Source organism: Strix uralensis, chromosome 4, assembly GCF_047716275.1.
Source record: "Strix uralensis isolate ZFMK-TIS-50842 chromosome 4, bStrUra1, whole genome shotgun sequence".
Taxonomy (NCBI): domain Eukaryota; kingdom Metazoa; phylum Chordata; class Aves; order Strigiformes; family Strigidae; genus Strix; species Strix uralensis.
Window position 1 is genome coordinate 50,462,761 of NC_133975.1, and position 15,039 is coordinate 50,477,799.

Sequence of the window (15,039 nt, forward strand, 5' to 3'; positions counted from 1 at the left end):
TTTGGGACTAGACCCAAGAGAGAAGTAAAGTTGTACCAAGGTGAGTCTGATTTCCTAGATGACAAGATCTTACTATTGAGCCTGTGATTTCTTGGGTGGTTGGATATTTATTAACCTCCTGTACCCGTAAGGCCATGACAGTACCCCATGATTTAGCAGAGAATGTGAGAGTGCATCGTCATTTTACAGAGAGGCCACTGTGGTGCCAGGCTGCTGCCAGCTCCTTTTTTTCTGGTGCTTGTCTGACCTCCCAGTGAGCCAGTCTGGATGACCAGCACTAACAGGAAAAAAAAAAAAAAAAAAGTGGATCAACTGATATTGAAGGGTGAGAAGAACAGCTGACCCAAGACGTAGCCAGCATTTGGTGATTTGCTGTCAGATTAGCTGCAGAGTCACAGATTTAAGGTTTGGTTTTGTGAGTAGAGCCTGAGCTGCTACCCCAAAGGACTGCTGCGGGCCTCCCCAGCTGTCTGCTTCCACTGTTTCTCCAGCATCACCCTGGTGCTCCTGTGGCCCTGCAGCCAGCTGGAGCAGTCAGCCTATCTGGCTGAAAACTAATGGGGATGTTTGGGATGGGATTGTTTGTTGTTAGCAAAATTGTGTGGCTGATCCAGCAGACTTGTGACCATGTCAGCACCAACGCAAGAGAGCTGGTGGAAATGGTGAGCATGGGGAAAGCAGGACTACTGGCTGTGCAGTCTTCGCTTCTCTTACGCTAATGGAGAAATTGCACCTGGAGTCCTTGTGTCATGCAATTTAATTTACATGTATCAGTTGGAGAACTGGGAGTCTTCTCTGCAGTGGAGGCACTGAAGAGGCTGGTCACTGTGGATACATTTTCAGTGTAGATTCACTTAATCCACAGGATTAATACGGTTCTGTCTACTGCATCCACATCATGAAGATGGGATAGCTGTGACTCTTCTGTCTTAACTTTAGTCAAACTAACAGGTCTGTCTTTGGCCTGCTCTCAGGGTGGTGGTAAATCTGATCTTTTGCACCACCCTTAATTTAACTATAAAATTACCGATATCTTTCTGTGACTCAGTCTGCAGTGAAATCATTTAGGTGCCATTTTAAACATTTTGTGTTTGGAATAATGTCTTCTAATAAGTTTTTGAAATGTTACACTGTTGTATACTGGCTGTTATAAAGATGACATGATTTCTAAAGTAACTGAAAGAAATATATGATGCCTTTTATTAAACTAGTGTTTTGACTCACAGTAATTTCAACATCAGCTATTTAATTCTTGGCTCACGTTCCAAGAAGTCACAAGACATTAAACATAGCAACATTTAAACTTTTTTTTTCTCTCTGTGTGTGTGTATAAAACAGTCAATAACCACAATTAAAAATGTATTAAAAAGCTTTTACACAGGTATGTGGACCTAAGGACTGATATTTTAAGAAAAGCTTCGTATAACATGATGTGAAGGATAAATTTTGAGACTTTGCAGCAGATGCTTCAGTATATTCATTTTTTAGAACAAGTGATCATTCTTTTTCTTTTTTTTTCCCCCACCAGGCTTTTGTGTATGTCTAGAGTGATGTATGAAAGAAGTGCAATCAGTTTTCCTTTAGAATATTCATTGTTATGTCAGTTTAGATAAAGAAACCGAAGATCGTGGTTCTGATAAAGGGAGCAGATGTTGTTGGAGGATTGCTCAATTCCTGCTGAGAATCCCATGCAAGCCAATAAGATACTGGTGGAAGTAGATGAAGGAGGAATGCTGAGACAGAACTGTAGCTTGGGATGTCTTTTGTATGCCAAGCAGTCCCACAACCCGAGGGTGATGACTGTAGATAGCCTGGGGAGACCCCCCTAAATGGCTGTGGGTATGCTAACAGGCAGGGGGGAGCAGTCGCAGCCAGTACTGCCTGTGTACTCCAGAGGCAGATAAAGCCCAGCACTCCTCTGCCTGTTTGTGCTCAGCAGCAGAGCTGGCTCACCATCAGCCGGCTGGTGGGAGCATGTCTGTGAGGTGCCCTTGGTTGGGCTGGAGCCACTGCTGCTCCTGAAACAGCTAAAAGAAGTGTGGATGAAAAGGTAGCCCAGAACCTACCTGGCCTCTTTGCTCAGGTAACGTCTGACTTGAATCCTGTCCCGCGCCAGGCACACACAAATCCCTGCCTGCTCGCTTGGAGATGCCTGTGTGATTTGAGCTTTATTCCACCTGAACAGCACCTCCCCTCCTCTGCTGCGTGGGGACTGTTTAGGTGTGTGATACTTGCAAGGTTGCTGTGGTGGGTCAGGAGTCACCCTGCAGGAGCAGGCCTTTGAGAAATACTGTAGTTACGCTGAAGTTGTGTTTGTAGAGAGACACTACATAGTGCAAGTAAAAGCGTTGGAGCAGAGCCCTTAATGAGGTAGAGACCATGGTTTATACACAGTAAGTGCACTTAACTCTACTGAACAGGTTCCAGCTTTTTGCCCAGTCTAGCTTGTGGCATTTTTATTTCTCCAATATACAGACCTAAATTACGATTTTGAAGTGTTTTCCTCAAGTGTTTATATTTAGAAGAACTGTCCTTGAAACCCAGAATAAAGCCTGCCAGGAAGAGCGAGTAGGTGTTTAACAACTTCAAACACACCACTCCAGTTTCTTTATCTTTTAGAAATGGTGACCCATGGGACCCTTTTTCATATTACTGCTGACTCGAAGTACCCAAATGCTTTCAGCATAGCAGGTACAGCAGCTTACAGATCCCCTCTGAACTTACTGAGTGGGTTTGTTTGGGTGTGCAGAGAGCCTGCCAGAGGTGGGTTAGTTCCCCCTTTTGAGGGGCTGGCAGGCGAAGCTCAATGAAGCTGCTGCCTTAGCTGGAAATGAAACAAAGTTTGTGCTTTAAATTAACAGCAAGTGAGGTCTAGGATAAATGTACAGATTGCAGAGGAGTGGCTCTGGTTGTCCACTCCTGCATGCTAAATCGTGTGGGGGATGGATGAATAGTTTGCATCTTTACTTATTCCATATTAGGTATGGCTGGGGTGGTGTTGGAGCTAATGTTTGTCAGTCTTTAATGCTCTGAAACTTCCTGCTCTCTGCACTGTTTTCTTCCAGCAATATGAGTTTGGACTTTGCTTATGTGCATTGCAGGGTGACACAGGAGCTGCTGTCGGCCACCCCCAGGGGCTAGTTATTGTCATACTGTCCCCTCAGGTGTTCTGATGAACTGCGGTGGGGGGGTGGGATTCGCACTGGGCCCAGGATTAGAGGTCCCTCGTGGATTAAACTTCTTCCCTCTTTTCTTGACACATGTGTTGGTGGGGATTTTGTGTGTGCTCTGGTTCAGTGCTGGGCTTTATGGACAGGAGGAGGAGGTGGGAAAGAAACAGGGACTCCATACAGTAGAGTAATTGCTGCAGCTCCTACCTCATCAAATAAGAGAATTAAATTTAATTTGGTTGTATTAATTATTTGGATGGATTGAGAGAAAATGTATCATTAACTGTGGAGCAAAGGAGGATATTAGTAACCTTATCACTCTTCTCTTTGCAAGATGGGACAAGAGGCCAGAAATTGTTGCCTGTGGAACAGGGAGAGGTTAGCTCAGCATAAGGTATGGGCAAAATTACCAGCTGCCCCAGGAACAGCATCGTATTTAAACTACTGGGGTTTAGTGTATAACAAAGTTATGGAATTTGCAGTTTCTTTACAGGGCTTCGGGGAGTGAGAGGGAGAATTTCTACATCCACTCCCATTTCCATATTTTTAAAGGGCTTAAATAATTGTAAGCTAAATGTGAATCAGACTCTCCTGGGGGTAGGAAATGTAGTGCTTTGCCAAAAGGTTGTTGATGGGTGACCCGTTAATGGAAAGTGGAAAAGAAAAACTATCTGCTAACAGCTTGTTTTGCCTGTGAACTCATAAATTTTCTAACAGAACCCTGTTATCCTTGGTTCTAAATTGCACAGATAGTTGCATACTTGAACTGCTTTGCTCTTGATATAGCTGTACTTCAACTTCACAAGGTTGGTTTCATGAAAGGTTTTGCTTCTTTGTTCTTTGCATTTTCATTTAAAAATCATTTTCTATACCCCTTTGTCCTCATACTGCATGGAAAACTTGAACTTTTGCCTACATGATGACTCCTATGATATCTAGCCAAAAATACCTGCTTGTATCTGAAAGTGCTCATCACATTCTGAGGCAAATTGCAATGGGTCAGAGGGCTCTTGCCAGCAGAAGAAAGAACTTAACTTGTTCTCTTTGGTTCTTACTGCTACTTGAATACACATACTTTATAGATTTCCCAATTTCCTGCTACTAAACTTAAGTAAATCTTGAATTCTGAGTATAGAAAGTTTGTGCTACTCCAGAAGATTTCAGATTCATGTTACCAGACTTCAGTCTCCTTCCTGTCTGATACTAAATATGATTAAAATAAAACACTAAAGATTGTAATTATTCACAGCAATGAAAGCAGAAGAATAAAACTTCAGAAATGAACATCCAAAAGAAAGACACTCTGGGAGGAACATACAACTAAAAGTGTTTCTTAAAGATAAGGCTGTATTATGATGGGACATTTTGAAGGAAAATTAGAATCCTTTTCTGCTGAGAATGCATGGTGAAATATGACTGATAGAAATGTTTTCTAATGCAGCTTTGCTAGCTGTATGGATAGGGGCCAAGCCACATTTGAACTGTTTCTGAAACCAGACAAATAGGCATTGTTTATCCTAGACTAGCCAAACTATTTCAGAAAACAGTTCAGTCAGAGCAACATTCATTTCTAGTCTTAATTAGTTTTCAGAATGACTGTAGAGGGAGAACATTTTTCATCCATGTCCTTTTTGACTTTCTTCTTTCCTCCAAATCCCCCTATTCTTCATCCCACTGGAGTAATTGCAGCCATCAGCAATTGCAGTGGAAGTGCATGTGGAGCTAAACTGAGCCCTGGCAGAGTTGGTGTGCTGCATGCCTGCTGCAGGCAGAGTGAGAGCAGTGTTAAAATGCTAATGCTGTCCCTTGTACTAACATTCCTGCTGTCATACCGGTGATGAAGGCTGTGGTGGAAGGTTTCCAGAAAAGACTTGATTAGTATACCTTTCTGTTGTAATTAAGATACTGTATTAATTTGAACCAGATATAGTCTTACTTATTTTCAGCCTTTAAAAAGACTATTCAGTGCTTCCAGAGGCTTCTTACCAACAAGTATTCTTTACTTGATGTGTTTTTTTTTAAAAAAAAAAAAAAAAGGAGTAAAAAAGTCCTTTTATGAAATAGTTGTGTGGAGTTGTTTTTTTTTTTTTAATCTCCTCTGTTGCTTTGCACAAGTGTCAGTGTCAGGTTATTAATACCACATTCTTCAAGTTAGCAACACTTTCTGAAAATGATAATCCCAAATTAGTTTCTATTTTTACCTGCAAAAATAGTAAGGACTGCTGTATCTGTTAAATAAGACATTCAGAAGAGGGGCATGAGAAACCTTGGTCTTACCAAGAAAACAGATGAGTTGGCAAAAGGAAACATTTTTCTGTCCTTGTGTATCAACGGATTTTTGGTCGTATTGTCTTCCTGTCTAATCCCACCCACCAAGTTATTACTGAAAAATGCAGTCTTAACTGAAAGGGAAGAGAAGTTGTTAAGTAATTCTTAAAAATATTTAGCAAAGGGGTTGTAAGTTTTTACTTGGCTGTGTAAGTTTTATTTATTTACAAGAATGTTGTCATTAAATGCTTATATTCTGAGAATACGCACACCCACGTGGGCCCTTCTCCAAGTTTTCCCGTCAAATGAGACAGAATGTGAACTTCAACACAGAATTGAGAGAAAAAATGGTTTTAATAATTGGCTTTCTATCTTTGCAGAGTCTTCCAGCTAAGCTATAACTTGGTTTTCATTAGAAGGGGTTGGGTATGGTTCGTATACACTAGGGGTTTTGGACAAATTTCTGTAAGATAACAACCTAGGGGAAAAATGCACTTGGCAAGACCTTTACAATATATGGGGAATTTCTGCATGATGTTACTTAGTTGTTTCCTCTTTGAGACATTAATCACATTGTAATAATTTTTTTTCTTCATTAAGACAAGGACCCTTGTCATCCATAAGAGCAGCAATCAAGAGATGTAAGTCCACTTTTCCTATTTTTTGAGAACCTTAATATTGTAAGATTGCTACATCTTCATTTTTAGTAACTGGTTAATTTTATATGTGAAAACAAAGTAGCTAGCAGGCTTTTGGGGGACTGTAATTTCTTTCTCATCCTTTTTCTTTTTTGCTTCACATTAGACCATCTTTTTGCTTTGCTGACGGGCTGTTCCTTCTTGCCAGTTACTGACATTTTCTTATTTATGCACTAATGCATTTTGCACAGATGTGATCCATCTCTGAAGAACTTGCATTACACATGCCCAATTTTTAGTTCACTTGACAAAACAGAAGATTGTTCGATTTTAGTAGAAATCTGCAGCAACTGTTCATTGACTGTACTGGGGACAGGATTAGACTCATGCACTGGGCTCATTTTGGAAAACAAAAAATTGTTTATAAATCTTGAATCAAAGTCCAAACTCTTCTTCCCTGATTTCATCGGTTAACTCCTCTTTGCCTTTCCCTGCTCATGATATTTCCAGGCACATAATTTCTTTAGCTGCATCTTCCAAAGTATTTTGTGCTGTTTCTTTCTTCTGCTTTTCATTTTTATTTTCTTTCTGTCCATGATTTCAGTTTCATATTAATGAAATAAGCATCAGAATTCTGCTATGGGGAAAAATAAATTAGTGTATGTACCACTGATTTATTTCTCCCAGACTTATTAATCAGGGGCTCATTAGTATGGATTAGGTTGGAGGTGGTCAAAGGGGATCATGAAAGCTTTATTCAGAGCAAGTCTGCATGATACTGTAGTTAAAATGCAGCACTTTATTTGTGCTGTTGCTGCCATAGATAGGAAACTGGAAAACAGAGAGCACCAGATCACAGAGAGCCTTTTGTGGTAGAGTCAGAAATTGATAGAGACTGCCTAAGCCCCAGTACCTCATCTAACTTAGAAACCATCTAAAAGATCATTAAGCAATTGATATCTATGTTTTTGAAAATATAGTAGCAAGTGATACTTTGTTTTAAGGCACAATCAATTAAAAAAAAATTATTCAAGAAGCCCTGGCTCATATGTTTTAACATTATACTTAATAATATTAATATGTAAATAACTACGATTAAATAGATGTACCATGTGAATTACTCAGATGATAAGCTAGAAAAATCTCCAGGCACGTATCAAGGCATTGTATATGAAACCATAGTTCTTTGTATGCCAGTCAGTAACCATACCTGTGTATGGCCCTAAATTAAAAATGGACCCTGAGTAATTCCTAACTCCCCTTGCTAGTAATCTGGAAGAAGTATGGTATTTTCTAGAGAAGTGTATTTCCCTAGCAGAGTTAGAAATCTGTCTTTATTTCTTCATCACAGTTTATTCCTAAAATTATCTCTGATTTTCAAGAAACATGACAGGTATGTGCAGAGTTGCAACTTTCCAACGTTTGGACAACGCTTTATATGACTTTGTATCAGGCAGCCTCTCCCTGTTTTGTGGCCAAAGAGGAAGAGGGTTTATTTTTCTTACAGCCACCCTGACTACCTTGGATAGAAGGATGGTGTAATTTTGTTTCAGTTGTTTGACAGCTCAGAAGAATTTAGAAAAGTGAGCCCAGTACGTTTGAGGAAAGCAAGCGTGTGAACATGTGATGTGCTTGGGAGTAATTTTTTAATCTCAACTCTTCAGAAGATACCCTGGATTTTTAATGATTGTCTTGGGCCAGGACACACCACTAAATCCAGCTCCCACTGAAATCAGTGAAACTATTTCCATTGACACCCACACAGCAACATGCACAAGAATGCCAAAGAAAGTAAAAAGAGGCAAGCCAAGTGCTGAAGTAGTGAGACAAAGGGGAACGATGTTTTTGCTTGCTTCTCCACTCTTCCAGAATAGCGTGACATTAAGGAGCAGACCTCAGAAGCCAGTCTGCTGCCCTAAAATGTTGGAAGAACCTGCAAGCTTGTTCCATTCTCAATCTGTCCTAAGCAAATATGTGGCTGCATGAAGGATGTGTAACAGCTTGTATGCACTCTGAGGCTGTGGCTTCCCATTTGGCGGTTTTGCAGCCATTTTTGGCTGTGGGTTTTGTTTGTTTTTCATTTTCGTTTTGTTTTGCTTGGGGGCTTCCTAGGTTCTTTTGGCTCCCACTTTTTCCCAACCAGATCAATTCCGTGACCTCATTCTCTCCCCATCTGCACAAACATTTGGGCTGGCATAATGCAGGAAATGGTGCAGAGGCAGGAACATACAGCCCAAGGAAAGGTGTAGGAAGGAGTGAAGTGACTTCATAAATCACTGTTGTCAAATTTGAGTGAAACTACAGGCTTGTTCTAAGTGTGTAGTAACGCAGATTTTATTCAGCAGCAATGTCAGCCTCTACATTGCGCAGCAGTTTGGTCAGCTGTGAAAAGGGTATTTAACCTCACTGGGGGTGGGAGGAGGAATCCCCATTACCCCCCTAGGTTATTTTTGATCAGTTCCCTCACTGAAGTTGCTCAAAGAAGACCTGGAGCTGGGAAGCAGAAGCAGGAAACAAGACAGTGCTGTTGGGGCTGACACATTCCTTCCCCTGTGCTGCTGGTGGTCTGAGCCCAGGGTGAGCAGGTTCAGGGAGATAAAACGGGTAAAAACTGTACTGAAAGTTCTTATTTTTTATTTCACACTCTGAACTCACTTACTGTGGAGTCATATGAGTGCTAAGGTTGTTCAGGAGGGGACAAAAGTCCATGTTTGGAAGGGGAATTGGGCATCACCATCTCTTTTAGTTACATTTGAGCATTAAATCAGCCCAGCTCTAATATTAGACAACCTAACATTTCCCTGAGGTGCCTGGAAACAAAACTTGAAAAAAAGGAGCAAGACCTCCCCCTTGTGCCAAGAAATAGTTCAGGAGAAAAGCTTCAATTCTCTTACTTCAGAGACGCATGAAAATTTCCAATTAGTTTGAATCACCACTTCTGCAGAAATAGTCTAATCAGATCTTGGGTGAAATCAGACTTTTTTTTTTTTTTCTGGTTTTGGCTTGAGGATTACCTTATCCTCTAGTGGTCCCTGAAGAAGGGCCTCCACAGCCATGTTTGGTATTGCAAAGACCACAAGTGTGGCCTCTTGCATGGCACCATTCTGTCAGCTCTTCTGGTGTATTACTTTGTAGGTAAAGGAGGGAGTGTTTTCCCACTCTTGAGGCTTTCCTTCAGACACTACAATGAATAATCTCTATTCCTAGGCAGCTATATAGTGAGAAGAGTAACTTCTCAGTCTAATAGTCTACATATTTCATAGGATTGATGGTAGAAATGTCTAGCTTGGTGTTAGAAAAGCATTGAAAGAAGCTGTGTTTTTAAATATTAGCATATGTCCTTGTTGTAGAAAGTAATATTATTACTTAAAAACCTTTTAATAACAGATTCTATGAATTAACTGAAATAGTTAATCGGCAGGATCATGTTTACTCACAGCTGCTGGAAGGGACAATAGATAAAAATCATCAGAAAAATTTGGAGCTTGATTTCCCACAAGGCTTGGGCTATTTGAGGCTATGGTTCCAGTTTTTAATGCAAAATTAAACTTGCTTTTAAAACACTGCAATGACAAAACTGTACAGTATTTCATACAGATTTGCTAATTGAAACATAGGAATACTATTATGCAGTGTTTTATGTTGTGGAAGTGCACAATGCTCACATCAGGATGGTATCTCTGAGCAGATCCCTATATTAACTTTGTAATTGCCTCAGTATTGCCTTAAAAGATTGCCTGAAAGACTGTAGATTCTAGGCCAGCTATCTTCCAAAGACTCAAAACAGCATGTCAGACTTCTGTTGCCACCAGTTTGTCTGCAGCACTGCAGTTTATGGGTTTGTGGTATAATAGTGATTGTACTTAAACTGGCACTTTAATCTCATAGTTTAAAATGCCCCCCATACCATAATCTCTATGTGTTCCTAATACAAATGACATATTAAGTGCACTTGAAAACTAGGACCCAGAGAAGAAACAGTAGAGGAAAAACATTTGAAACATAAGTATATAGCACAAACTGAGTACCCTTTAGCACTGCACAATCAAAAATAATTCAATAAAGCCCACTAAATAGTGCTTGTAAGAAATATGTACAGAAAATTAATCTGTAAATCACTGATCTGTCCTCTATTTACAGTATTACCATTAATCCTTTACTTGCTTAAATTCTACTATACTGGTTTAAAAGCATTTAGATGCCTCATTGACACTGTTGGAAATAAATAGTGACGTTATAAATTGATTTGACATTTTTTTTCCTTTCCCCTGAGACCAATAAGATGAAAAAGTGTGGATTTTATGCAGTGAGTTTTTCCTCTCCCACCGCTTCTTTAACTGCTTTGCTTACCTTTACTTAAATACCATTAAGTGTATGCTTCTGGAAATGTCAACAATTCTTACCCTGAGCATTTCTTAGTGTGGAAGTTGAGGAGCCAACAAGTTGTCAGGATGTAAACCAGCACTGAAGTACATTTCCATTAAATCCCCTGATGGAAGAAAGGTTTTGTAAATCTTAAAGCTATCAAAATTTGAAATTTGGGGGAAAAATTAATAGTGTGCTTTTTCAAGGCAATCCACAAAGGGAATGAGGAATAGACTTACAGGTTCAAAAGACCACTGTTGTGGTTTAACCCCAGAGGGCAACTGAGCACCACAAAGCCGCTTGCTCACCCCTTCCCCCTCAGGAATGGGAAGGAAAAAATAAAGCAAGAGGATAAGGACAGAGAGGAATGATACACCCATTACAGCCATGGGCAAAAGACAGACTCATCAGGGGAAGAAAAAGAACAATTCAAACACTAACAACAACAACACTTAACAGACAGAGTAGGACAGTGAGAAGCATTACAACATCTTTAAAATACTTTCCCCCCACCCCTCTCTTCTTCCTAGGCTCAGCTTTGCTCCTAATTTCTCTGGGGGCACGGAATGGGGGTGTGTGGTCAGTCCCACCACTTCTTCCTCCTCAGGGGGAGGAATCCTCGTATTCTTCCCCTGCTCCAGTGTGGGGTCCCTCTCATGGGAGACAGTCCTCCATGCACTTTCTCTGACGCGAGTCCTGAGTCCTTCCCATGGGCTGCAGCCCTTCCTGAGCTGCTCCAGCATGGATCCATCCTGCATGTTGCAGTCTTCCCAGCACTGAACTACAACAGCGGGGGCTTCTTCCTTCAGAGTCCCAGCCTGCTTCAGGCTTGGTCACTAGCTCTGGTGTGGGGGCTTCCATGGGCTGCAGGTCAGCATCTGCTCCACCATGGACCTCCATGGTGGCAGCGGGGTGGCCTGCCATCTCAACACAGGCTGCAGAGTGGGTCTCTGTACTGCTGAACCTACCCCTGTTCTTCCTTCTTTCTTCCACTGACTTCAGTGTTCGCATAGGTATCCTCCTCCCAACTCCCACTCCTCCTCCCAGGTTCCCCTTCTTAAACATGTTATCACAGAGGTGCAGCCACCATTGCTAATTGGCTCAGCCTTGGCCAGAGGTGGGTCTGACTTGTAGCCAGGGGAGCTTTGAGAAGCTTCTCACAGGGGGCCACCACTTTAGCCCCCTCCCCCCTACCAAAAAACCCCTGCCACACACAAAAAAACAGCACAACCACAAGGCCAGAAAAATGGCTGCAGGTTTTTTTCTTATGTTTTTAAATCAGGTGTGTGCTATATTTTAAAAATTCATGTCTTCTTTCATACACTTTTGAATTTAAATTCATTTCTTTGAAATGGTAAAGGAATAAAAACTGTGCAAATCTAGGGGCAAGGATTGTTTAGAAAGTTTATATTTTCTTTTCTCTAGTATTTGTGGAACTCCAAGAAATACAAGAGAGCAGAAGATGCAGTAGCTTTCACCTCTGTTCCTACTGCAGATTTAAGAGCTTCCAAAACAAAAAATGTTCTAGAAGTGTAGTTATAACAAAAACATGACAGCAAAAAGAGGGGAGCAGGTGATGGAAGGAGGGAAGAACTTGGTCAAGGTCCTTAAAAAATAAATGTTTATATTAAATGTTTATGTACATGGAAGTAGCTTGATTCCATAAATGCCTGGGAGATTTTTTTTTTTTTTCAAACAGAAGAAGTACATTCTGAAAACATATATGATGGCTTGGCTATTAGCCCTTTTGAAGAGACATATTTATATCTACTAGTACAGTTATTTTTATATAAATATTTTAAATGTGTTGTTTTCAAGTGAGTTTACTTGAAATTTGGAGTCTGATGGATTACATAGATGCTTCACCGGAGTTTTTTTGCCTGTGTTAAGGAAGAAGGTCTTTCAGATTTTTTTAGGGGTTTTTTATTTGTTTTAATAACTTTAATAAATAGAAGTATATTTGGAGTCTCACAAGAGAAAGCAGCATATAGAATTTAGCTAGAAATTAAGAAAGAGTGAAAGAATTTGACAGGTTTATCAATTGAGTTTTATGTCCCTCATTAATTAGCTTTTATTTCTAATGCCCTTATCACTGTAATTCGGCTATACTTCAAGCAGTTGTATTGAATACATTTACCAAACAAACACTTTCTTCCATCCTCTGTGCAAAAGTAATCTTGGAATTGGTTGGTTTGGGTCAGTTTGTTTGTTTTTTTCTTTAATGTGTGTATTAGATCAATGCTGTGTTAAGGTCCCTGAAGAAGAAGGTGAAGGTGAAGTTTACTTACTTTAGCCAAACAATTTTTACAGAACTGGCTTAGGAGATGTGCAGTCATGCCCAAAATTTTGAGGTGTGCCCCTTATTGGGATCAACCTGCCTGCCCATACCTTTTTGGTAGTGGGAGTATAAATTATGGAATCCCAGCTTCTTTGCATCTGTATCAACTCCTCAGTGTAACCCATTATTTTTGGAAGGGAAAAAGCGCAGACCCAAATAAACCATGATTTTAAACTAAATAAAGCATTCAAAGAGATTTGACTTCCCTCTCCCCATTTCTACAGTGGCTCTTTCTTGAGCCATACAGTGAACATTCCCATATTCAGTTATATTCTTCATGGTTAATTTATTACAAGGGAAACTTCTGAGTAGCCATTGTTAAAATCAGCATGAGACCAGAAATAAAATCTGCTCTTTTTTTAGTTTTTTAAGATGCTATATTGTGAATAGATGTTACAGTTGTCCTCTTACAACACTGGCACGTGCGCTATCCTTGTGTGACTAACCCATTTGATCATGGTTTCTGGCACTCTGAAGCCTTGGTTTGTGCTCCTTCACCTTCTCTTCCTCCTCTGTAACCCCTTCTTTTTTCCCTCTAGCACTCATGAATAGCGCACATCAAAAATGCCCTGTGGAAGAGGTATGTCTGACACAATAGTATGCAACTCTTGAATCAAGTATGCTTTGTCAATTTCAGCTAATGACTCTGTGATGACACAGGAACAGCATAATTGTCAGCTTTTGCACAATAAGACTCTAACGCTTCCTAAATTGCATTTGCTATGCAAAAATTTGTCCCTCAGATAATTTCCTTTTCTCTCTAAAGAAATCAAAATGAAAATATAATGTGGCTCTTGACAAAAACTATTTGAATATAAATATGTCAAAAATAGAAAAATGAAGAGGTCAGGATTCACTTCTTTTATGTAACTTAAAACACATTGTTTGGAAAAAAAAAAAGAAAAATGTTGCTGACTTTTAATCCACAAGTGATTAAACTTTAGGAAATTTCTAGCTGGGAACATTTAATTTTTTCTTTTTACATAAAGGAGGGTGAAATAGCTTCTTACGGTACGTTCTCTAAAACAAACAAAAAGAGGCATTAAGAAAAGATTAAAGAACACATCTCAGAAATGAGCCATCAAAAGCAAAGCCAGACATGGTTAACACTTCTTTTTGTTTTATTCATGGATTGTTTTAACTAAAGAAAAAGAAGTTTCAACTCTAGGGTCACCACAATGCAGAATGCAGGAACAGTGGTGAGGAAGAAGAAAGGGGACAGGACCATCTCTCTTGGTGGCAACTTGGACATAGAGTGACTTAAACTGATTATGAAACTGCACCCTAAACCTTTTAAAAACTTCTCATATTTAATACAAATACTATTTTTTTAAAAACTTGGCCACTCTTAAAATCTGGAATTTATGATCAGATGCTATATGTTCTCCATTTCATTGACAGAGGATTGGTAATGGCTCTGCTATTATCCTCGTCTTATTGTTGTGACAGTATATTTAACCTCTTTAAAACTTTTGTTTCTTTTCTTTAAATAGCTTCTCGGACCTCTAGCCATAGCGAACAGCAGAGGGATAGAAGGTATGATGCTATTATTTATATTGCAGTTAGGTGTTACTGTAAAACTTGTTAGATTGTGTCACAGTATTACTTTCTGTTGCTTTCTCCTCTGGTTTATTTTTTCCTTCTTTCTGTCCTTAGTGTGTTTAAAAATAAATTAGACTTGGAATAAAATGGAAATACTGTGATTCTTAAGCACAGGCTAGGTTGAGTTTGAGGATTTTTCTCATCAACTTTTGTATATGTCCTCAAACAAAGAATGCAACCAACCATCAAACCTCTGCAGAACTGTTTTACTTTCCTGACATCTATTTACTGGATCACTTCACAATGAAAATAAGCACACTTTCAGGCCTCCTTCCAGTTTCTCAAAGGGTATTGAGAAAGGAGGTCATCAACCTGGAGGGGTGGTGAACTGAGTCTGCCATTATTTCAGGTGTGAAGGAACTGTAGCCCCCTTTTTTAATCCTTCTTACAATAGTTTTAGAAGTTACGTTTCTGCAGTTTTTCTCTGTCAGCAGACAGAGGCTTCTGTAGCAGATGCTTCATCTACTCACAAAACTCACTTCTCAAAGTGTATTTTGTGTGAGACTCTAGATTGATCAGTGGTACTCTGGGGACCATGGTCTGGGAACGTGGGCTGTCACTGCAGCTTATGCTCTAAAGAAGTTGTTACAGTGGTAAAACAGGGGTAGTACCTATGGGTCCTTAACTATCACAGAAGTCCCTATTGTACTAGATGCTG

General features: G+C 39.9%; 1 protein-coding gene across 4 annotated transcripts in view; it reads left to right on the top strand.

Annotated features, from left to right (window-relative positions):
- The window catches only part of SH3D19 (SH3 domain containing 19), an 88,591-nt gene that overhangs the window by 37,427 nt on the left and 36,125 nt on the right, over window positions 1-15,039 (top strand). For 2 of the 4 annotated variants that reach the window (XM_074866679.1, XM_074866678.1), the window contains exons 3-5: window positions 6,039-6,079; window positions 13,319-13,359; window positions 14,273-14,315. In XM_074866679.1, coding sequence (XP_074722780.1) covers window positions 13,344-13,359; window positions 14,273-14,315 — 59 coding nt within the window. In that variant the 5' untranslated portion in view covers window positions 6,039-6,079; window positions 13,319-13,343. The remainder of the gene's footprint in view (window positions 1-6,038; window positions 6,080-13,318; window positions 13,360-14,272; window positions 14,316-15,039) is intronic. The other 2 variants (XM_074866676.1, XM_074866677.1) reach the window with 1 other exon arrangement.